This window comes from Drosophila guanche, unplaced genomic scaffold (assembly GCF_900245975.1).
Source record: "Drosophila guanche unplaced genomic scaffold, DGUA_6, whole genome shotgun sequence".
Lineage (NCBI taxonomy): Eukaryota > Metazoa > Arthropoda > Insecta > Diptera > Drosophilidae > Drosophila > Drosophila guanche.
The window spans coordinates 2,994,636-3,018,294 of record NW_022995752.1 but is presented as its reverse complement, the minus strand read 5'-3'; the positions used below and the strand labels follow the sequence as shown (position 1 = coordinate 3,018,294).

At 42.1% G+C, this 23,659-nt stretch overlaps 1 protein-coding gene across 11 annotated transcripts in view; it reads right to left on the bottom strand.

Annotated features, from left to right (window-relative positions):
* The window catches only part of LOC117587869 (protein sickie), a 195,544-nt gene that overhangs the window by 55,673 nt on the left and 116,212 nt on the right, over positions 1-23,659 (bottom strand). For 9 of the 11 annotated variants that reach the window (XM_034278842.1, XM_034278844.1, XM_034278836.1 and 6 more), the window contains 3 exons: positions 7,729-7,856; positions 6,570-6,678; positions 4,537-6,153 (listed from right to left, as the gene is read on the bottom strand). In XM_034278842.1, the coding sequence (XP_034134733.1) occupies positions 4,537-6,153; positions 6,570-6,678; positions 7,729-7,856 (1,854 nt within the window). Of the gene's footprint in view, positions 1-4,536; positions 6,154-6,569; positions 6,679-7,728; positions 7,857-14,376; positions 14,605-23,659 lie in introns of those variants that run through there. The other 2 variants (XM_034278846.1, XM_034278847.1) reach the window with 1 other exon arrangement.

Genomic DNA, 23,659 nt, shown 5'->3' with positions numbered 1-23,659 from the left:
ACTTGAAGCAAAAAAACGAGGTGGGAAAAGGGTTATAAAATATTCTGGGAATGCCCTTCATGATGTGTATGATTTATTTATACAGAGAGGAATTGGCATTATCAAAGGGTGGTAAACTTTAATGTAACTAAAGTAGATGAGAGTGGAAAAGTGAAAAACATTGGGAATACTAAAAACTTTAAAGTTTTGTCTTTTACCCATAAAAAACTAGACCTCTATTCCTAGAGGTTTGATGTTCACTGAATTCCCTGAGGAACAAACATATTATTATTATTCATTTATAAGTGTTTCCGTCTAAAATATTCACAAAAGCACAGCAGTAGCGAAAACCTTTAAACAAAAACACAATTTTTTAAATCCTTCCTTCTTCTTTTTCCATTTTTCTCTCACTGTAGCCCAATGAAAATCCCCAACCAAAAACTATACTTAACGCCGCACACGTTAATAATTATTGCGAAAAGTACAAGAATGTGGCAGCAGCAGCCAGCTTGGCCAAAGTTATTGGAAAACGATTAAGCCAACGACTAAGCCGAGCAACAGACAGACACACAGAGAGCCACAGAGACGCTTTCGGGCATATTCAATCCCCTCCATATACGAATGTATCTGTTCAACATATGTATGTGTGTGTGTTATGTCTCTGTGTGTGTGTGTTGTTGTGTATTTTTTGTAGCATGTGGAAAGGTCAGTTATGGCTTAAAGGCTTACGTTTGCTTTTGCCACACGCTTTGCTTTGAGTTGCTTTTAATTGTTTAGCAGCTAGGGCCAGCAATGCAATAGAAATTCTGTGCGAATTTGATTGGAAAAATTGTGAAATAATCGCGTTGATGCTTTGTTTCTGTGATACGGAAGAGTGCAACCTCGAAAGCACTAAATGCCAAGCACCAACCAACAACCAGTATGCACTGCTTTGATAACTGCCGAATTGTGTTATGACTGGGTCTCCCAGGGAATGCGACTGGGACTCCGAGTGTCTGTTGAAAGTAGACATTGAGCCCTGGGGCGGCTGCTCCAAGATCACATTGAGAACAGTCCTTAAGGATCGGCGTCTGAAACACCTCCTGGGGCTCCCCGACCACCCTCGCCAAGCTCGACCAGGCCAAAAATTTGTTACTTAGGGTAAAACTTCCAAAAATCCCCTAAATATGGTGGCGCCACAGACTGGTAAGCAAATAGCGCCATCTAGATCTCATGAGCTCTAACATTTTATTTACATGGAATCTACATGGCGCCCTCATGGGTATGCGGGAGTGCCGCGAACTACAAATTCTGTTGTCACAGCTAATGTTAAAGTAATTTTAAAGATAATGTTAAGTTAACGCTAATGTTAAACGCCCATCCTTGATCTTTAGACAACCACCCCAGCTGTAATTATGTCACTTTCTGCACTCATTTTTGGTCAAATACAAAAAAAAAAAATTAGGATAGTACTGTAATTATTTGATAAATCGAATACAATTTACTTGGAGTATACTTATTGGAAGTACAGAACTATAGCAATGCTCTGTAGGATCTGAAACACCATTGAAAACTTTACAAACTAAAAGCCAAACCCCATTTATGCCTTACCAAATTAGTATACACTTAATATGAACACTACCAAATTGAAAGCCTCCTGCCCCAAGTCAATAAAAAAAGATGTTTCATCATATTCCGAAAAAGAGAGAGAGCGTGAGCGAAATTTCCAGTTCATTTAACGCCTGAAAGGCACTCCACTTGGCGGCGTACCCAAAAAAAAAATATGAGTATGATAAAAATGAGGCGTCCGGTTGCCATTGAACACTCCAGTGGATAGCAGGCCAGGGTCAGAGGGTCAATGGGGAGTGGGGGAAAAACAGGTGGAAAGGTTGTACATATTTAGACCTCGCTCCAGGCATTTGGTTCACTGAATATCGAATTGAATTAATAAAAACAATTTTCGTATGTTTCGTATGCGAAAGAGTGCGAGTTGAGTGGCGAAAATGTATTTTCAATTTGCGGCAAATGTGGCGGGCAGCTTTAAGCGGGAGTCCACGGCAGGGAGAAAACGTTTTTCCTGTGGAAAACTGTGTGTGAAAATGGCTGCAGCACACGCCTCAGCCATAAATCAAATGAATTGAAAAAATGCGTTATTAAATAAAATGGTAGTAGTGGAGGAGGCAAGGCAGTCAGTTGTGCAACCAGCCGCACCGGCATATGTGTGCGGCGTCCAGTCGGAAGTCCCCCCCCCCTCTCCACCTTGTGTGTCTGCTTGGCATGCACCTCCCAGCTGGCTGTTCTGTCTGCTTCCTTTGGGTGTACTTTCCACTTGTGCGAGTGTCCTGGCTGCATTTTGATTTACTTTCATGGCTAGACAACTGAAAACTGGCGACTGCCTTCGGCCACGTCGGGCTAGTCATGTCGAGGCGTCATAAGCTCGCTTCTGGACCCCCCCGGTTTTCCCTTACTCCTTTTCGCACTTGTTGGGCTTCCACAAATTATGTCCTGCAGGTGTCTGCACCGCAACTGATTAGCCCTGCCCCCAGAGAGAGAGAGAGAGAGAGAGAGAGAGAGAGGTGACACTAATGCGACAGGTTGCGGCGGCGTGCATTAAAATTCAATTACAAAACATTTTTTTCTTTTTCCATCAACTGCAGTACGTGACCAAGGGCTCAAAAGTCATCACAGGGTCAGAATCTTTCTGAGAATGAGGAGTAGGAGGTGGAGGGTATCTCTGTGGCCACTTGGGTCCACTTTCTACCGCTCTTTCACTCCCTTTCCAAAGAAGCGCTTTGCTGACAGCCGCGACAGCTGTTCCTATTTATAGAGGGATCATCATCAGGCAAGCGGTCTGCCATGGCCCATGGCCCATGGTCCATGGCATTGCATTAATTTCATAGATCAAACGGCGCGGCACGCAGTCGGAAGAACCGCAAAACCTAATGAAAACTCTCACAGTCCTTGCTTATTTCATTTTACCCCTCCCGCGACATCTCTTGTCCATCCATAAGCGCTTTTTAATGAAATGCGTTGAGTTGTGGAACGGGGAGTTGGGGCTTGTCTGTGGCTATGGGGCAAAGCTCCAGTTCTGACAAGTGCCTTATGAAGTGGATGATGTGTTTTTTATGCAGCGACAGCTGCTGTAAAACAAGTGTGAGGCAGAGGCAGAGGCAGTTGCACATCATCTGTGTGCGTTTTGTTATGTTTAATCACTAAATAAAGTTCTTATAGAATTTGTTAGAACATAAGAATGAGTTAAGTGAATGAATGAATGCATAAATTAAATATTAAAAGCCTTTATCCATGGCTAATAGAGTCATAAATATTTTCCCATATTTTTTTCCAATCCTATCCATATTTTTAAAAGTCTTTCTAGACAACATAATTGTCTTTCACTTTGTCACCGCCAATGCCATTTGCCTCCAAATCAGAAACCCATAAACTACTCTTGTTAACACAGAGGAAATTCCCAAACTCTTCTATTGGCTGTCAAGTGCTGTAGTTGGTGCGTATCCATGGGATATCCACGAGGCACTCGTATCTGGTGACTGAGAAGTGTGAGAATCAGTGGACCGCGTTCGACAGGTGACGATGGGGGCATGCATTGTCAATTGCCAAGTGTCGAGAGTCGAGAGTCGTGAGTCGAGAGCCGAGAGTCAAGTAGCGTCTGCTGTTGACAAATTTGTAAATGACATTTGACATGGCACACACACACACACACACACAGCAAGAGGCCTGGGGAGTCCACACAACAATGGGCAAGAGGCCAGAGGAAGCACGGGACACGGTATACGAAATCCCAGAACCCGGAAACATGACAGTCAAACATCGAGTGGACTTTATGCAAATTGGCAATTTGATCACTGGATTTGAGTATTGTTATCCCCCTCAAGTGGCGAATGCTAGAAGACATTTCCACACTCTGTAGAGAGAGTCCCGCATCCGTCAGGAAGTTGTTAAGGTGCCACAAGTGCCTCCAATTAACTCTGCTTCAAAATCACATGATGATAGGAGGCCAGTCCTCTCTCTCTTGCTCTCTCTCTCGCTCTGACAGGCAGTTATGTGTACAGCTGTGCCCCTGACATCAAAAGTGTGCCCAAATGGTGCGTGCCACACACTCAAAAGAAAGCAGCAACAAAATGCTGAAACAAATGACACACAAAAGCCATTCAAAGTGCACTCAGGCCTAAAGTCAAAGTCAAAAGCCGGCAAGCCGGCAAGCCGCAATTCGAGTTTTTATGGCCACAAGAGAACGCGCCACATGGTGGAGCGAGAAGCTCTGCTTCTTGGAAGCAAATTCGAAGCGATACAACGGCAATTACTGGTTGGATTACTCATTGGTGTCGCGACTCTGCCGCTCTTCCACTTACCACTGGTGGCTAAAGCTGAAGAGGCAGCAAAAAAAAATGCCTGTCACATGAGTCATAGAAGCGTTTTGATCGAAGGAACCAAGGTATTACCTCTGGATTCATACGCCGAACTCATTGGGAAATGAGGAGCTATCAGCTCTGTTCTTCATGCAGCGAAATCTTTCCCTAATGCAATCCAAATGCGAACCAAGGTACTCTTGGTACTCACCTTTCCTCAATGGTCGTTGGCAGCTGCGTTCTCGCCCTCATCATGCTGAGAAAGTGTTTGCCATGGGACACGGCACCTCCGCCAGTTGATCCGCCGATGGTGGAGTGGCCATTCAGGCCACTGCTGCCCTCCGATAGATAGCCATTGTCAATGTCATGATAGCGACTGGTGGCCGGCGAGCTGCCAATCCTCAGGGCATCGCCATCGCTGCAGTAGCCCTGCCCCAGATCCGATTCACAGAAATCCAAGTACGACTGATGCGGGTGATGGTGGCCACCGCGAGCTCCGCGTGTAGGCAGCGTGACATGGGAGTTGTAACCCCTAAGAAGGGGCCTCATTGGCAGCACTGAGGCTCCGGCGGAACAGCCGCCCGACTGTTGGGGCTGCTGCTCCTCCTTCGACTCATAAATGGTGCCCACAATCTTCGAGGGAATCGTGTGGAACTTGTGCGGCGATGCAGTGGGTGTATTCGGTGCCGAGTTGGGCATCGGCCGCTGCAGCCCTGCCCCGCGATGCGGAGGCGATGACAGGATGTGGGGTCCGGCATTGTACTCCAACTTGCGTGGTGCCCCCAGCGCTGTCTTGGGAGGTGGCAGACGACTCCCAGTGCTGCTTCCGTAGATGCCTTGCTGTGGTGTGCTGGGCTCACTGAGGTATCCTCCCATTCCCGGATGTCCCTGTGATATGTGTGTGGGTGGACTGCTGCTGCTATTCGCATAGTACGGCGGTGGCGCTGCAGCCTTTAGGATATGTGGTGTCGATGTGCTGCTCTGTGGCTGCTCCTGCCCGGCCATGGATATGTTTTGTGTTGTCTGTGTTGCCTGATTGGCCGCTGATATGTCGCTGGTTTCCCGCTTCAGTTGCTCCCCACCCAATGGGGCTGGCAGCTTGCTGGTGCCCTTGATCGCCGCAATGGGTTTGGGCAGACCCGTGCCACTCGGACTGTGCAGCAGCTGCTGCTGCTGGACTCCGGCACCCTTCAACGAGCTCTTCGACTCCGACTTGGAGTGCAGCGAGGACTTGGACGCTGTCTTCAGTGTATTCTTCTCCACCGCGAGTCCCAGTCCGAGGCCTCCTCTGGCCAGTGAACTTTTGCCCGCTCTGCCCATCGTGGAGCTGCGGGACTCATTCCCGGATTCTTCCTTGTGCAGCGAACGGGCCGGACTCTTCTCCTTCTTGTCCAGCTTGGACTTCGTTTGCTCCTTCTTCTGCTGTGCCGCCAGCAGCTTCGATTGCTTCGTGTTGTGCTTCTGTTGGGGCTTCTGCGACGTCACACTGATGCTCGGGGGCTTCAGTTGGGACGAGTTGTGGCCATCGTTGAGACTCAAACTAGAGTCGGAGCGCTCGGAACGCGCCGAACTAAACCCCGACGAGGAGGATGTGCGCTTCGATTGTTGCTGCTGGATCTGCGATTTGTTGGCTGCCGCACTCGCTGCATTCACTGCATTCTGCTGCTTCTCCTTGTTGAAGAGCTTCAGCTTGTCCAGCATCGAGTGCTTCTGCGGTGCAGCTGCTGCTGCCGCCGTCGTTGTTGTCGTTGTGTGGCTCGTCGTCTGGGGGCTGCTCGGTGAGGGTATTCCGCTCTGGTGGTTGCTCTTGACACTCGGTGGACGTAGGCTGCGCAGAGAAGGAGAAGAGCTGTGTTTAATAAGAGGAATTTAAGATGTAAAAGTCTATGGAAATGTATCGATTTTGTTATTGAATGTTATCGATAAGCATTGATAATTATCAATGCCCTTTATCGTGTCCTATATCAAATAATTGTCGAAAAATCAAAACAAAGATCGTTCGTTACGGAAAAGATATCTTTCAACTCTCAACAACTCTCAACTTAGTAAACAATACATAAGTGGATAAACGACTAGCGATTAAAACATCGAATAAAAATCTCGCATTCTATCGATTAGCAAATCAACAAGAGGTTACATAATAATGAAAAGAATTGCAGCTATTGCTTAAATCCATTAGATTGATCAAATTGTACCCTCTCCATAGATTAATAATGGAACTCCTGGTTGCTATTCGTGACTTACCTGTTGTTATTGCCACTCTTGAGGCTTTGGATTGTATGATTGCTGGTGGGCGGACTATTTGGACGGCTCGTATTGAAATCACTTCCGCTCTTGCCCAGTCCCGGTATGGCTGTAAGCAGAGAAAAAAAACATAAAAAAAGGATCAAGAAACTTGTTCTAAAGAACTGTGTTTAACCCACACACAGCACCACACCACAGCACACCATAGCCCACACGATGGATGGCGCCCACTTGTAGTCAATGTCAGGGACACGGCAGAGTGGGAGGGAGATGGAGACTCCAGCGGCTCCTCTTGGAGTCAAACATATAAATCAATGCTAAAGGCCAATGCGGACATTAAACTTAATTAATTGCCGTGCGTGAGGCTGATAACAGATTGGGAGGAGACGGAAACTCTCTCTATCTCACTCACTGCGCCCCGTGATTTATATCTGCGCCAAGAAGCAGCCAAATATTCGGTAAATAAATCATTCGAAATGCTCTAAAAATATGACTAACAATGAAAGAGGAAACTCCTTTCGAGAAATGGGTCAGAAGAAGGTAACGTAACTTGAGCTGAAAACTAGTTTTAGGCTTGAACATTAACTGTGCGTTTTTCTGAAACATTGACCAACGAAATCAATGAATAATTATGGAAATTTGAGTTCGAAATCTTCTCCAAGAATGTTGGATATACGTGACAACAATTGTCATAAAGTTGAATAAGTTGTATAGCCTCTCTACCGCTCTCCCTAAATCTACATAATTAATTGAAAAATGCAGTTACCTAAACCACAAATCTCCAGAGAGATTTCTATAGAGCATGCCAAACCCCAAAAGTATCCCCCAGAGAGAGCTTTGATTACAGGGGAGCGAGTAAAAACGCCCTCGGAATGACACAAATTCTCGGTCAGAACTCCACACGGAAAGGGCTAAGGCTATGTGGAGTGTGGAGAGAGCTAAGTGCAGTACCATCTCCCTTCCTGGGGGTTGTTTGCTCTGACTCTGCGGACCTGAAATTTGTTTATTCCCAGTAAACAACAGGAGACTCCCCTGCAGGGCAGGACTTTCGCTTGAAGGGTGGCTAAGGGTTTAAAAGATTTTTTAATAAATTTCCCATGCTCCCATGCAAAGCATGAACCCATCAGTAGGTGTGGTAAGGGGCATGGCTGATACTTACATGGCGTATGATTTGGTGTCGGTGGCAGTGGACGCACTTTATCCGGTGGACAGCGACGTTGCACCATAACGGTGGCTGGCAGTGGTATGGCAGTGCCGCCATTGACCTTATAGGCGGGTGCTATTTGTCTGCAAAAACACAAGAGAAAAGATGCCATAGATTATTAGCAAACTGCATAAGGAACAAAACAACAATGTAGCGTTTAACTTTTTACAGATTTTATAAATATATTTCTTTATGAGTTTTTATGACACGACGTGTGGGCGTCCTGTCAACATTAACAGCTTGTCTGAGGGTCTCTTTTGCATGGCTCTTGGCCATAAAAATACGTATGAATGTAAGTATCTGCAAGATACTTTTTTTAAAATAATTTTACGCTTATAAATTAATGAAGCAAGCGGCAAGCGGCAACCGGCAAGCCCCTTTGTGTGCCATAAAAAACTTTACGGCTATAAATATTTTTATGATGCGAAATGTTGAATGGTGAAGTGAAGTGTAGTGTGCCCATAAATTTGCATATCAAGATATAAAGATACTTTTGTCTGTCTGCCATAGCCCGCGTAGTTGCGGTTCCATGGGACAATTGTTGATTCGCTGATTGGCTGCAGGGGCCTCATGCTCGTAATTGTCCTACAATCAAATGGTAATTCCATCTTTATGTTGTCTGTGGATTGGCCTTTAAGCGCGCATTTAAATGAATATTATACGCGTATTTTCATTTACATTTTTAATTCGATGAAGAACAAAAAGTCATTAAACAATTACCAAATGGAAGGAAAACTGGCAACAACTTCTGCACCTAATTTTCTCTTAGATTACTAAATCTCAATTATTCCACAGATAATTATCCCAACGACTCGTTTCTTTATTCATTTTCCTTTAACTAAATAACTTTCTTTAGCGTTTTCCTTTTCAGTTTTCTCGCGCAATTAGTCATAACGCTGATTAAAAACGGCAAATTAAGAGTGAAATAAAAAAGAGAAATAACTTTTAATAAGTCGCATAAAGTTCTGAACGGGGGGGCCAGACAAAGCCCTAAGATACAAATGTGTCTTATGGTTGCCACTGCCACTGCCACTGCTGTCGGCCATTAATAAGTCCGTCAAGTGGAGTGCAGTGGAGGCTGCAGAACGGGTAACAATTGTATTGTATGAATAAAAAACAGGGGGTATACAGAAAAAAGAAAAACAACAAAGCTGACAGACAAAATAAAGTTGCTAAGACGCGTCGTCCTTTGCTCCTTTCTGGAAATTAAATACGCATGCCAGACTCCTGCTGTGGGATGGAGGATGGCCCATCCTTTACCTTTTAAGAGTCGTTTCCACCCACTCCACTTTGCAAGACTTTTCCCCAGCACAGACAAACAACGTCAAGAAACTTGGTAAAAAATTGCAAAATTACTTTCATATTATTTTATTTGCATTTTATTGTTCCGCGCGAAAGACGTCTGCTGTCTGCCGAGTTTATTTCGTTGCAAGGAAAAATGAATACTCCTGCAGGGATCGCATGGTTGTCTGTCTGCGAAAGTCAAAAGATACACAGATATTGAGAGGTAGCTCAGACGTGTATCTGTGATTTGAAGAGGTGCCAGTGCCACATGTGAGCGAGATGCAAGTGAAGAGTACCGGTTGTAGAATCAAGAGAAAGAGATGGGAGACAGATTTGCATCTGAAGTCGCTTTATGTAGGTAGCTATTCCTTAGACACTTTTGAGTTTCTTAGGACTGTTCTTTAAGACTTCAAAATTTTAATAATAGAATAAGTTCTATAAATAATTGTACAAAAAAACTACAAAAATTCTACATGTGTTTATAAATGCAAAGAGAAAAAAACTTAACGACCCAATGGTTTTAAAAAGCAAAAAAGTCATATCACAGTCAAAGCATAAATATCATACAAAATATACTAAGATAACAATTAAATAGCCGACAAAAACCTAACAAAGACCTTCCTCAAAGACTTTGTGTCTGCTGTTGAGCACAGAGCATTATTAGTGGAAAATTTCATGGCATATTTTTTTTTTATTAATATTTCCGTCACTTGTTCCTTTCCTACTACTCTGGCAACCCACGCACTTTGCCATATCGTCCTCTTTGTAACTACTGTTCAGAAATGCATTTTGCATCATTATATTGTATCTCTGCTGTTGTATCTCTTCCCCTTGCAGCTCTCCCCATCTCTCTATAGTTACATCTCCTGTGGTGTCTATCTCCCTTTTTGCATCTTTCAGGTGTCACATGTCAAAAGAGATGTGCGCTGGGGCGCCTCCACAATCTCTTTATTTAGTTTCCACGCAAATTGAATTTACGTCTTTAGTACGCATTTTTGATTTGTGTAGCTCTGGAGCAGAGGAGCAGAGAAGGAGCTCCACATCATACAGAATCAGAGATTCACAGAATCTCAGATGTTGCACCACAGAAAACCAGAAGCAGCGGCAATGGCAGTGGCAGTGGCACGCAGCATCAGCCACAACAGCTGCCAAATGTCTTTGACCTTTTTGCTGGCTGCAGCAGACGACGACGACGACTCCTCATTCAGAGGGACATACGCGGACATGTACGTGTGTATGGGGCTCATAATGCTCGCACTCGTAGTCGCACTCATACTTGTTGTAGCTGCAGCATTTGTGGATTCTGGCATTGCCTCTTGGTGGCATTCACCTGTGTGCTGGGGTCTGGGTCTCTCTCTCTCTCTCTCTCTCTCTCTCTCTCGTATCTCTTGTCCCACGTCCCACGCAGTTTTGTCGCTAAACATTTCCGTGTGACGGACGAGGGAAAAGGGCGGGGGAGACTCTATGGCAATGGCATTTGTATAAACATATGAAAAAACAGTGGGCAACAAAAAAGCCCTATCCTACCTCTACTCCGCCCTTTGGCGACTGCCCATTAGGTTTGCACGGGTCTGCTGTTGTTGGATTTCGCTCAGTGCATTTACGAGGCATACAATGTGTCACTTGAGTTGAATTTGTCATGGCAACAGCTACTAAAAGCACAGAGAAAGAGACTTCCCTTCATTCCTTCTCCTGCACAAAGGGGGAACGGCAGCCTGGAACTGGCTGTGGCACTGGCACTGGCTCCATCCTCATCCTCCTTATCTGTGACCATTTTTGGTCATTTGCCAGAGGTTGCTCTGCCTTTTATGCAGCGGCATCTTTCGCTTTTATTACAAGCCTGCCACCTTTTATGGTTAGAAGTTTGCAATCTTTCGGCAAGCCCTTTGGTCGCTGAGTTGAACATTTCAGTGTCTGAGAAAGAGAGAAACTTTCCCCCAGTTGTTCAAAGTAATCTTTTACACAACAATCCATAGATATCTACCCATTAAACAATCATTTTCACTTGCACCTAATGCAGAAAATAAAAGCTTTTGCGGGAAACCCACTTTGGCTGGTAGCGAAAATTTTCATAAATATTGGCACAGCAATTTGGTTGGCTACCGAAGCACCCGAAAACCCGCATTCGAAGATACGAGAAAAAAAAAACAGCTTTTCCCCCCTCGGGCCGTCTGTAAAGTTAAATCAACAACAGCCGAGAAACTGCAAGAAACAATTCACAGTCTTTGGGATCTCTGTTCAGAATTTATGAGAGTTTTGTGTCCAAGTGGAGCCACTCCAAGTCTTATGGGAGTGTTTTATATAGTGGTTCCTTCTTGAGGTTCTTGTGAGTGGGTGTTGAATGGCTAGTAATAAGCATAATTATATGCCATTGATATGCCCTGCCCCAAAGGAGTGGAGAATTGAGAATTAAAGAGCTATTCAGACGGCAAAGGCAGCGTCCATGTTTTGTGTTTCATATCCCTGACTAAATGGCAAATTCAGTAGATTTAAGAGGTAGAAGCGACACGCAGCCGAGTGTTTTGACCGAGTGTCACTGCTGCATGACGCGAATACAATTGAGCTACAAATTGGCGCTATTTCTAATGCCGAATCTATCTGTAGTTAAAAGACAGAAAAGTGGGAAAGTTTCCTTTCCAACTCTTTTGCTTTTCTGCACCTTTTTCACTACCAGCTGCCAGCCTCTTAAAAGCCTTTTCATGTTGAACTTTAAATTGAAATTAAACATAAAACCTGCGCTCTGCTCTCCGATTAGTGTGCCCCGCTTGAAGAAACATCTAGAGCCATGGGGAAAGTATCTCCAGCTCTGGGGAGTTTTCGTTGGTCTTAGACACATCATCACCGGAGCTTTGTTTATTGCTAAAAGCCATGTCACAATGTCTTTAGACATTAGAAATGTTTGTGTCTGTGTGTGTGTAATGCGATATGCAACGTGGTGCGGAATGTGAACGTGTTCATTCTTAAGAGTCGCCGTGTAAACCCTCAATGAATACTTCCCCCTACTTTCCTCTGGGTTGATGCTTTACTAGCACTATGGATAGCCATATCCATGGCTCTGGTATTGTATTTTTCTTGTCTTCATTTTCAAGTGCAGGCATAAAGTCACGATTTTCAGTTATTAGACGAAGCGCAAAAGTTCTTCGAAGCGACAGACGCATTTTCTCAGCTTTCAGTTGCAGCTGCAGCTGTGCAGCATCTGCTGCTGTGAGTGTTTCTGCCACAAGAAACAATTAATAGCGTCTGCTAGAGCCCTCCAAACCTTCCTATGCCTCGACTCTCTCTCTCTCTCTCGGGGGGAACACTGCTCCAACCTCTAGAGGCTAGGGAGTGGATAATAAACACACGTGCGTCGGCGGTGGAGGGCAACTCAAAGATGTTGTTGCTTGCTAATGGCTGTTGCTGTTGCTGTTGCTGCTGCTTGCCACCTTTTGTGTTGACTGCTGTGGCGGGACGATGCGGTTGACATCTTTAAATATGCAGGCAGGTTTCAATGTTGCAAACAAGCCGCAAACAGCAGTGTAGAGTGGCCCCAAACAAACAAACAAACAAACAAGAAGCTACATCATCAAGTGCTGGGCAAAAAGCTAAAGGGACTCTGAAGGCCCCGGCTGGCTCTCTCTTCCACACTTGCCACAAAACTCAAGTAGAAACTTCCACTCTTCCTCTCCCACTCTTCCTCTCCACTCTTTCTGTGCAGCTTTTCGCATATAGACCTACATCTAAGCACACGGGCGTGAGATTATTAGGGGTTGGGGCGTAGAAATTATACTTTTTTAAGGGGCGGTTTGTGACACACTCACTTTGGATGAGAGCAAAAGACTTCTTTCAGGGACTGAATCAATGGACTACCTCAGAAAATGTACTTGCATGTTGGTTTATCTTTAAAAATTAAATAGGTACTAGAGAGGCGAATTTCTAGAGCGGAAAATAATGTTGAAAGGGTAAAAGCTTCTTCTAAGGGTAGAAATATGTTTTAGGAAAGCTACTGTATTGGGATATCAATAGGGATTTTAAAAAGGAATCAAAAATAAACCGCAATGTATGATTTATATTCAAGAAATTAATGAATCTTCAGCTGACACTTCCAAAACACACTTTGATTGGATTATTCATGGCAAGAAATATTTTTTAGTTAAAGAGAATGTAAATAATATGCAATTTAACTTGGTTTCAATTCCGTCTATAAATTCAGTTCCTTTTCCTTTTATAAACCTCTGCCAGGTCGCTTCCATACATCCCTGACATGGTATCTGCCTCTCTAATAATTTTTCACACCCAAAAGCAAACTCCAAAAACCAACTGCAGCTGACAACATTTTGTGTTGTTTACTTGGGTTTCCAGGGGGTTGTTCCTATAGAGTTTTCCAAGGGTGGTCCTGTACTGCCGCCTGTGTTCGTTCCGATAAGTAGCACCAGACGGGATGGCCAAACATTTGGTTTTGAATTCCTCTCCTTTTCAATTATGCAACTTTTTGGCAAATGTTTTATTTATTGACTCTGAACGAGGGGAGAGCACACGAGTGTCACACCATTTCCATCATAAATGAAAGGTTTTTCGATATGGTGGTTGGTTTTTCAGGCTGCTGTTTGCTATCCAAAAATGCACTTTGATATATTTTTAAATAGTTTTTCCAACGATCGCTGTTGATTATGCAATGCGATGGGGGGGAAAGGGCAACAAACTCCTAGGGCTCCAGGGAAAATATATGAAGATGCCATTCTCGTCTGGCTGGCAGCCAAGATTCATTCATTGAAGTTCTTTCTGGTTCTGCGAGTAGTCAGTTGCGTGTTGCTTCGTATATCTGGTGTTTCTTTCGGCACCTCCAGACATGGAATAACATTAAGCCACACAACAACAAAAACCAAATAGACAAAGTCTAAAGACAAACCACAAAATAAAGATATAGACCAAACATTAATTATGATTCCTTCCCTCACTCTGAGAAGTAGAAGAAAAGCTGGGAAAATTTGCACTTGCCGGCATACATCTTTCAGAAGAACCAAAAAATGTCATTTCCATTAGCCTCACAGACGCGACACCACACACACCCCTCCCCGGAAAAACACCATGCAGTCCAGGAGGAGTGGGAAAGCTCTCTGGATCTGTTCTATAAATATCTGGGAAATAATCGTAAATTTTGTGGAGGTTTGTTCTCTGTTTTTGGTTCTCCCCTGATTTATTGTGCTGACATTTGGCTTAATTCAAATGCTTTGCGTACGCATAATGATACTCATTAGTGGAGATGTGTGTCGTCTCTGACATTTTCCTTGGAAAATCTATGGATAATTTTAAATAAAAATACCAAAAAAAACGTTTTACCTTCTGACATCCGGAGAGTTGGGTAGGCTTCGACATTTGCGTGAACTCTTGCCCCCGCCATTAGATGCTGAGTTCGCGGACGAGGTATTGCCCATCGTTTTTGTTATTGGTTAATTTATTGGGTTTTATAAAACTAAGTTGATTTTGGCATTTAGATGCAGCTTTGGCACTGATTTAGCTGTGGCTTTTTCACTCTCTTTCTTCTTACATTATATTGGTTTTTTTTTATGCTAAAATTTGAGTCACGATTTTTATTGGAATATTTTTCGTGGATTTGCGTTTTGAGTTATTTTTTGCATGTAAGACTTGTAGGAAAATTTTGTTTGGCAGTTTCTAGGGAGGAGATATTATTTAAGATAAAGATATCAAATATTTGAACTTAATATTTTCTCGCATTTCTTTAACACTTTTTTGTTGTTAAAGTTTCATTTCAAGAGCGTCCGAATATTGTTGGATTTTTTAACACATTTTTTGTAGAGACAATTTTGGGAAACATTTTTAAAGGGGTTTTAATATAATCTTGCATAGTTAATGGCATTTAAGAATTTAATGTTTTAATATTTAGGAGATATTATTGAAGTGGTATTCGACTTTTGATTACTAAGGAATCTTAAACCCATTCAATATTTTATTACATCCCAGCTCCAAGCTAATAATAACCAAATTCTTTTAAGGCACACTTTGTTCCACTTTTCTTCAATTTTTCAATCCAATTTAATCAGATAAACATTCCATTTTCACACTAATTATGACCAAGTCGACCCCCGAGCATGATATTTACTTTGTGTAATTAGTTTGCAATTAAGTTTTGGGGTAGAAAAATGCCCAAACCAATGTACGAAATGGACTCCAAATCAAACAAATGGGATGTGGGATTCATTTTGGGATGTGATGTCCAGAAACGACACAGAAAATGTTTGCACAGCACTTTGATCTTAACCCAAAAGCACAACTGGGGTTGAAACGAGAACTTAATGCAATTAAGTGAACATATTTGCAACTTCCGTGCAAACCAGGGGAACGAAACGTTCCGGCATTTGTTTTTGATGTATGACTGCTGCTGGCTGCTGCCGATGCGGCTAATCGAGGGATAGAAACCAACCCAAAAATCCAGAAAAAAGGGAAGCATCGAAGGGGTGTAAGTACCAACCAACAGCTTGAAGATTGCCACCAGAATTCTTGCTCTTTTTTCCAAAACAGAAGCTTGACATGAAAATCAATAACTTCAATTACAAGAATGAAAAAAAAAGCCTACCGGAAAATACAAAAGAAATATTGCGTGTAAATAATACGCACGTGTGCGTGACACGTGACACCCCTCCACTGAACAGGGCGAGATTCCTTGCGTTTTTTGGGTATATTTTGAAGTGCCTGCTAAATGCTCTAAAAATGGTCATATTTCCATTCCTAAAGCCACGTTAAGGGTGCGAAATTCAAGCTTAATCAATTTGTCGTAAAATGTAATGGGAACATACATAGATCTGGGGTCTGGGGTCTAAAACTGAATTCGATTCGATAAATGTAACGAGGGGATTCGACATGTGCACAGGGGATTGTCAGTTCGTTTCTTTGCCTCGGTTTTGACTTATGGGTAAATTTATGTGATTTATTGAAAGTTTGCCACAGTTGCATAATCAAACTGTCACAGCAACAATTACGACAATCAACAGACGGATAGAAACCTACAAGGCTCCTCAGAAACCAAACCACAGCATCGCTGAGACAGATTCAGACTTTGCCGTAGGCAAAAAAGTAAGAAAAAACCACTCAACTGTCTGCCTGTCTGTCGTTGTCGCCCCTCGACGCTTGACTTTCTGCATAATTTTCATAAATTGTTGCAAATTGTTGTTGCTTGTTTGTTGTGTGACTTGTATGGATCTTTGTGCGCCTAAAGTTCTCGCTTGACAGGCGTTGCTGACTGGAACCAAAGGAGAAATGTGGAACAGGAAGCAAAAACCGGGTATCAATAGACAATTTCAAAGCACATTGTGCAGTGCAGGGCTCTCGGGATAAATTGTATACATTTAGTTGAATAAACACTTGAGAAACAGTTAAGCTTTTGACCTAGGCATGACGTGGGCATGAACATTATTATATCAATCATTCGCTCACTTTTGTAGTGATAAAAACGACGCTTTGATTGGCACAGAAGACCCCAATGAATGATCTCCATGGATCTAAGCTTATTTTCAACTGATTTGTTAGAGATTAAGCACTCAAACATACTCGAACAGGCACAATAATCACCTCAAATTCCCAAGTTACGTAAATTGCTCTTCAGCAACGAACCAAAAACCACTTTGTAGCTTCGAACTACCCTCCTCGGCAGCATCGTTGACACAAACTCTTTATTACATTGCCCATCAAATAATTTCCACTACTGTGACCAATCATCCCATTCACACTGCCATACACTCCGTCCCCTCTCCAACCTATAACTAATCGTTCGATTCGTGGAATACCACGTACACAACGGCAACTTTTTTGACACACTTAAAATGCCGACGGCCCTGCGGTTGAGGAAACTTTTGAGTGGAAGGGACATTCTGCTTATCAGAGCATTGCACTTTTTGCACACAGCATAAAAAGTGGCCAGCGGGGGAGCTGGAGACAAGGAGAAGTTTCCTCAGTCAGGGCTCTTATCTGTGCCGCCACATGCTCAACATGGTGAGAGGAGCGGAGGTGTGAGTGCTGATGGAGAAGGCCCAAAGAGGCGCTCGAAGGAATTATTAAAATCGGTTTTTCAAAATGCATTTTCCATAGCCAAAGTGTGGGCGATAGAAGTGGAAATTGACGTTTAGTCACGTACAATTTTGCCCCCAAGTTGGCCAAGGGAAAATTTATTTTAATATGCAAGCAAAGAAGTGGCAGAAACTTTGCTTAAGGACACAAACACTGAGAAAAATAATATCTAGGAGGCTCGTTACATCAACTCCATGTGATTTTATTCCAAGCAACACTTTTCTTTCAGTGCTACAATCTGCTAGCCATATAATAATAGCCATAGAAGTGTTCCTCGTCACGAAACAAAAGTTTCTAATCGCCTAAATGTGGGGGAAAAATAACAAAAGGGAATGTCTGGGGGAAGGTTGTCAGAATGCAATTTTTGAATGAAAGTTCACACAGAAAATGTGAACTTCCAAACAAAAATTCTTTCTTCTTAGTGCCTGATCCCCTGACCAGAACCTCGTAACTCATTTGCTTTTGTTGGGCATTGTCTTGGGGTCTGGTCTCGGTCCATAAATCTAACAATGCAAACGTTCAATCACTCGCTGGAACTGTGCAACGCCCTCCTAGCCATAACTTAACTCCAAAGTGTGGCGCTTCAAGCGCACATGCAATGCATATCAAAAAACCTAACCCCAACTTCGTTACTTTGGCTTTAACAAATAAATTCTGATGAGATTTATGGTTCCCTCCCAAGTTCTAGCCTCAATCCCCATCTTGAAGCTGGCATATAAAAAAGTACTTCCATCTAAATATAAACAAAAGGCTGAGCTGAGGCATAAAGACAAGGCAGCCCCCGCTCCGCCCGAGCAGGGCACAGAGAGAGAGAAACAAATTCAAAACGTGCAAATGCACGTGCTGCTCCAAATTTTGTTGTTGTTTAAAAACCTCCACATATACGAAGGGAAAAGCATGAGCAGGGAGTGGGGTGATGCTTGTATAGAGGGACAGATGAGGGGATTGCCTTCTTTCGCGCTCCAGCGAGCAGCATTGGGGGACCCAAACGAAAATAGACAAGTTTATGGAGCAGAAATCAAGTTGAAAAGAGACTTTTAGCTTCCGCTTAAATATACAAAGTGGAAAAACGAATGGAAAAAACAAAAGCCTAAGAGACAAATAAGTGTAAAAGGATGGGTTGTAGAGACTAGAAAATACTCATCAGATTTCAAATGTTGCTGAGACACAGGTTTGGGTATAAAGTGTATTCATATTTGTTGGCTAAATATGTATAACGTTAAGCGTCAATAACAAACTTACGTCACTTAAAACACGCACTTCTTAAAAACAAATAGTTAACAAAGAAAGCTCTGATCTGATCTCTGATCTGATCAACTAATTTAGGCTTAAATTTGGGCCAAAACTATGCTTTAATGTTGACAAATGCGCACAACAACTGATCTTCAATCGAGATAAGGTTCTATTTATATATCCATTGAGCGCACTCGTGAGTGAGCGTAAAACCAAGAGAAAGTCACGCAATTTACGCTCTCTCAGGTATATGCGTATGCAAGCAGGTAGAATGCAAACGCAAGCTTTGGCTCTCCACACAATTGCATGCTCTCTACTTTGATATTCTCTTTCCAGCCAACACAATTTACATGACTTCTTGTAGAATGCATACGCCATCGCACGGTTAGAGGGTATTTTACTAAGGGACAACCCCAAAGACAAAAGCATTTTTCTTCTCTTTTAAATGTATGTCAGAGCAAATCAACAATTTGTCACGCCGTTTTGCATTGAATGCAGGAAAGGTGGAGCAGTGGGTGGGAGGAGCAGGGGAAGGTGTAAGCTAAGCAGGGCAAATGCTTAGCAAGACTGCCACGACTTATAAATGTTTTTCTCGCTTTCAAAATTACATTTGTTTTTCCTCGAGCATTTTATTTTACCCCCTTTTCCGAGTCCGTTGCCAAGTCAAGCAATTAATTGCTGGAAAGGCAAAAGGGCCGCCCAGCTTAAGACATATCAATGGGATAGGCACGGCGTCGGCGGCGGCCTACATCTTGCATATAAATCAGAGATATGAATAAATATGCCCCCTTCATAATTCAGAATGGTTGCGTGTCTTTTGATGTTTTCAATTGACATTTCCGTGAGCTCTATCTCGGGGAATCTTGATATGCAACCAATTGACAAGGCGACAAGAAACGCATCAAGATAATCAATACTTTCCATAATATTTTTTTAAAAAAAAAAAAGACGGCAAATCAACTGCATGGGTGGTCTCTGTAACAACAATATATGGTCTGGTCTGTTGGGGCATGCAACTCGTGTTGCCCAACTTCATGCCTATATACAGAGTTTTGTGCACAAAAATGTTGTCAAGCAATTTGCATAAAATTAGAATGGAAATGGAAAAACAGAGACATTGCAAAATGATGGATTGTATACAAATACACGTAATGTTAATATAAATTGAGACAGGGTATACGCGACTCTTTAGTAGTCAACATTTTACGGGGTTTTGTGTAAGCCATAAATAATAAATAATTGCATTGAAAGGTTTTGCTTTTGTAAGTTAACAGAATTTGAAAGTGTTTGCGGAATAAAACGGAAAGCTTGCTCTGCATCAAATTTATTTTAAGCGCATAAAAATTTAAAATTGGTTTTCATATAATTAAATTAAAAACACTATTTAATTAAATTTATTAATAATAATTCTAATAATTTTCTTGATGGTTGTTTCAGTAATACTCTCAAAATTATTTCCCAATTCGTTTGTCGAATTCCAAGGCCATTTAGTTGTTATTTTCTATAATTATCATGCATAACCCATTGGAATACCATGCCCTTCCCCTAAATATTCCCCTATGAATCCTACCCCCTTTGGCTCTTTGCATTATCATAATTAAATCATTAGAGCAACGCGGCCATCAACTCCATCAAACTAATAATAAATATTGCTCCCTCTGTCTGTATATCTGCCCTGTCTGTGTGCTACCTCCGATAATTCATTCCTCCCTCAGAGATCATTCACACGCTTGCGGCAGCACAGTGGGCCCCTATCATTAGTCAATGTTGTGAGAGCTACCTCTTCGACGAGGGAGTGTATCCCTAGCCCTCCCCCTCTGCAATTGATTTTACATTATTTATACCAAACCCCTTTCCATCCCCAGGCCTCGTCTCGTCTCGGCTTCTGTTTGATAATTTGACAGCTTGCTTTCTGATATCTCAGATTTCCTTCAGTGTGTTGACTGTGACGGGGGCTTTTGGATTTGGTTTTGATTTTGATTTAGAGTTCGATTCCAGTGGTGGGTTCAATGCCCCCCCTAGAGGCAGAGTAGAACAGGATTTTGACAGCGCCTGTTACCCGCTTGTCAGTTTGTCAGATGTCAATGACAGTACCAGCAGGCAGGCAGGAGATGAAATTCAATTGAAAAAGAGCCCCCAAGTCAGACTCTTTCTGCGAACGTACTTTGGGGAATGTGTTTGCACAACTTGTGGCTGAACCATAATTAGCTTCAGTGCCTAGTGTTCTCTCCTTTCAAGGAAGCATAATCCTTTTGGTCTCAGCTGCCACTTGAATAAAATTAAATTAGGCAAAGGCAAGCGAATACGCTTCAAGAAGCTCTGAAGAGGGCCCCAAACCGATTCGTAGCGGTGATTAATTGAAGACACGCGCCTCGAACAACAACAAAATACATAAAAACCGGTTAAGCACCAACTCTGTGCCTTCAGCAGCATCTGCACCGATGACAATGAAGATTAGCACCCCGTACATCGTCTCTTTGGCTCTGGATTGGTTGTCTATCCCATTGTCTGCCACTAATTACCTACCGTTTGGCGGGAGGGGGGTCCAAACTCTCTAGCAAACTCTCATTTTCTTTAAATTGTTAGAACTTTCAAAGCAGTGACTCGGAAAGGTGGTAAACGGGGGTTGCAATGGGGCAGAGGAAGTGGCTGATATAGATAGAAAAGACTTCAGCTTCCGATATGATAGTCTGTGAAATTTCTATAGATTTTTATCGGTTCGTTCAACTTTGACCACGAAATGAGAATGGTTTTTGGGATGAATGATTTCGATTAGAGATTGTAAAGATGTCTAGAGGGGCGAATTAAGGAGACAATTTAAGGGAAATATAAAAGAAATGTATGTATGGGCACATAAATATCAACGTGGTAAGGCTTCGCATAATTTACATGGGAAAATACTGCATAAATGGCAAAACTGCAAAACTATGCATTATCCAGAGTTCTCCCCAAAACTCATAAAAAATAAATATAAATCAAGTAAAATGTATGGCAAAATTTACATATGTAAATCCCTTAAAAATGGCAAAAAATTTAATGCAAAAATTATAATTTAATCTTTAAAAATTCATCATGTACATCCACTTTCTCCCACACTTTCACTAACCACACAAATTAAGAAAATTCTCATTTCAAACAATGTAGCAGCCAGAACTTTCAGTCAACTTGTTTCATTCAAACAAAAACTTTGGGTCCCCAAACGCCGGCATGAATGCAGGTTTTTTTTGTAGATGGGCATACTATAAATAACACACGACTTTTATCTCTAGGATCGTTTTCCATGGAGAATACGTTGTCTGGTTTTTTTGAACACAGTTTGGGCCCTGGGTCCGGACCGCGTCTGCCTTTAAGCCTTTTTAATTTGTGTGCAATGCGATAAGGCGTTAATTATACCCAGAAATTACGGGTACCGTAACCACAGTGATGATTACGATCAGAACTTTAAAGACCATTAAGTATGCAACAAATTGGGGCACAAACTTTTAGACTTTATATTTCAAGTAAATTCTTCAAAAATATCTGTTATCACTTGGCACATTCACTTATTATTTGTTGGCACTTTCGTATAATTATTGCTCGTCAATCAAAATTTTCAATCAAGATTTTTTATAAATCCAATTTTTCTTTGGTCATTTCTTATTAATCCAAAATTTGGACAATTCTCATCAATCCATATTTTTTTGATGATGTTTCCACTCGTTAATCATTCTTTTCACACACGTTTTAGGTTTGCCGCCATTTATTTACGCGTCTTTTACGTATTTCCCGATGAAAACAAACAAAAAATCGCCGGTAAAACGCGCGCGCGTTTTACTGCTTTGTGCCAAATGTTGGGGAACAGTGCTGCTCACTTTTCGCAGCATGTTTCTCACGCAGCATATTTCTCACTTTTCGCAGCATGTTGCTGGCCCATACAAATTATGTTGCCAACGGGAAAATAAGTCAGTGAGGGTGGAATAAAGACTCAATGTTGCAAAAGGGAGAGAAAAATCTTTATGGAGAAGAAAATAACTTCACGAAGGATATTTGAAATACATGCGTATGGAAGTTTGGATTCCCTATATTATTGAATATACATTACAAATTAATTTAATATACCATTATATACCGCTGTATCGTATATATGCAATGAACTCAATTTCTTAGTCAGAATATCCTATAGAGTATATAATAAAATATGAATGGGTCACCCTGGTGGACGCTGCTTCATACTTTTTTCGAATTTTTGTGATTTACAAAAATGAATGCGGGCTTGAATGTTGCTGCAGCATGCTGCTCGAAATCGTGTTTTACAACATGAGGCATGAACAACCGTCCAGCCGCACATTAAATTCAGGGTAAGAAATCTACCCCAATTTCTAATTTACCATGATTTACTCATTTTTGCGTGTGTTGCTGCCGCATGTTGCTGGAAAAGGAATGTTGCTGAGAAGAAAGAACAGACTACAGAAGATTTTGTACCCTGTCGTCTTTACTTTACCCTAAAAATTCGAATTTTTTGGATGCTAAATTGAATCAATTACTCTCTCATTCGAAAATCCACTCAAGAAATTAATTTACTCAATATTTTTGCTCAAATATCCATTGGAAAATATTTACCAGTTAAAATCCATTTGCTTGAAGGATTAAAGGCATAAAAAACTGTTTCCTTAGTGAATTTAATGTATAAATATTTATCTCTCAACAGTTGGATCCAAGCCAAGCGCCCGGCTCCTCCTAGTGGGGTCAAGACAACTACAAACAAGACCAATTAAAGTCAGGGGGCTGTGGGGACAAAGTTATTGTCTGGCAAACAAATCGCACAGCAATTTAACAAAGTAAGCAATTATCACAAATAGTTTCGTGTCTCATAAAATGTCGCAAAGTAGAGGGAAAAGAAAAGATACGAGTAATACGAGCGATCCGATGGTTCAAAGTAGTTGAGTAAAATTGTTTAATCATTGAGCTTAATTTCAATTGGGGGGAAAACTCGTTTTGACACTAAGCCGATCAGGCACACTCCGAGACTCCACAACCCGACTTGTTCCAATGTAGTTTAAGTCGTAGTTTCATGCGTAGTTTGATACTCTTTACTTTGAAGAGGGTATGAATATTATGGTCGGAGAATATTAATATTAAATGAAGCACTGGAAATGGATTAAGGATTTCATCCAAAAGGAATAAATATACAAAGTGACAGGCGTTATGCGGCAGAGCACCTCGGTTGAGCACTAAGCTCCCATCGATGAAATGTCTCCAGTAAGGGAATAAAAACTTCTGCCTGCCAAAAGCTCTTAAAAATCGTTTTTTTGTTTTTTTAAGTTGAACC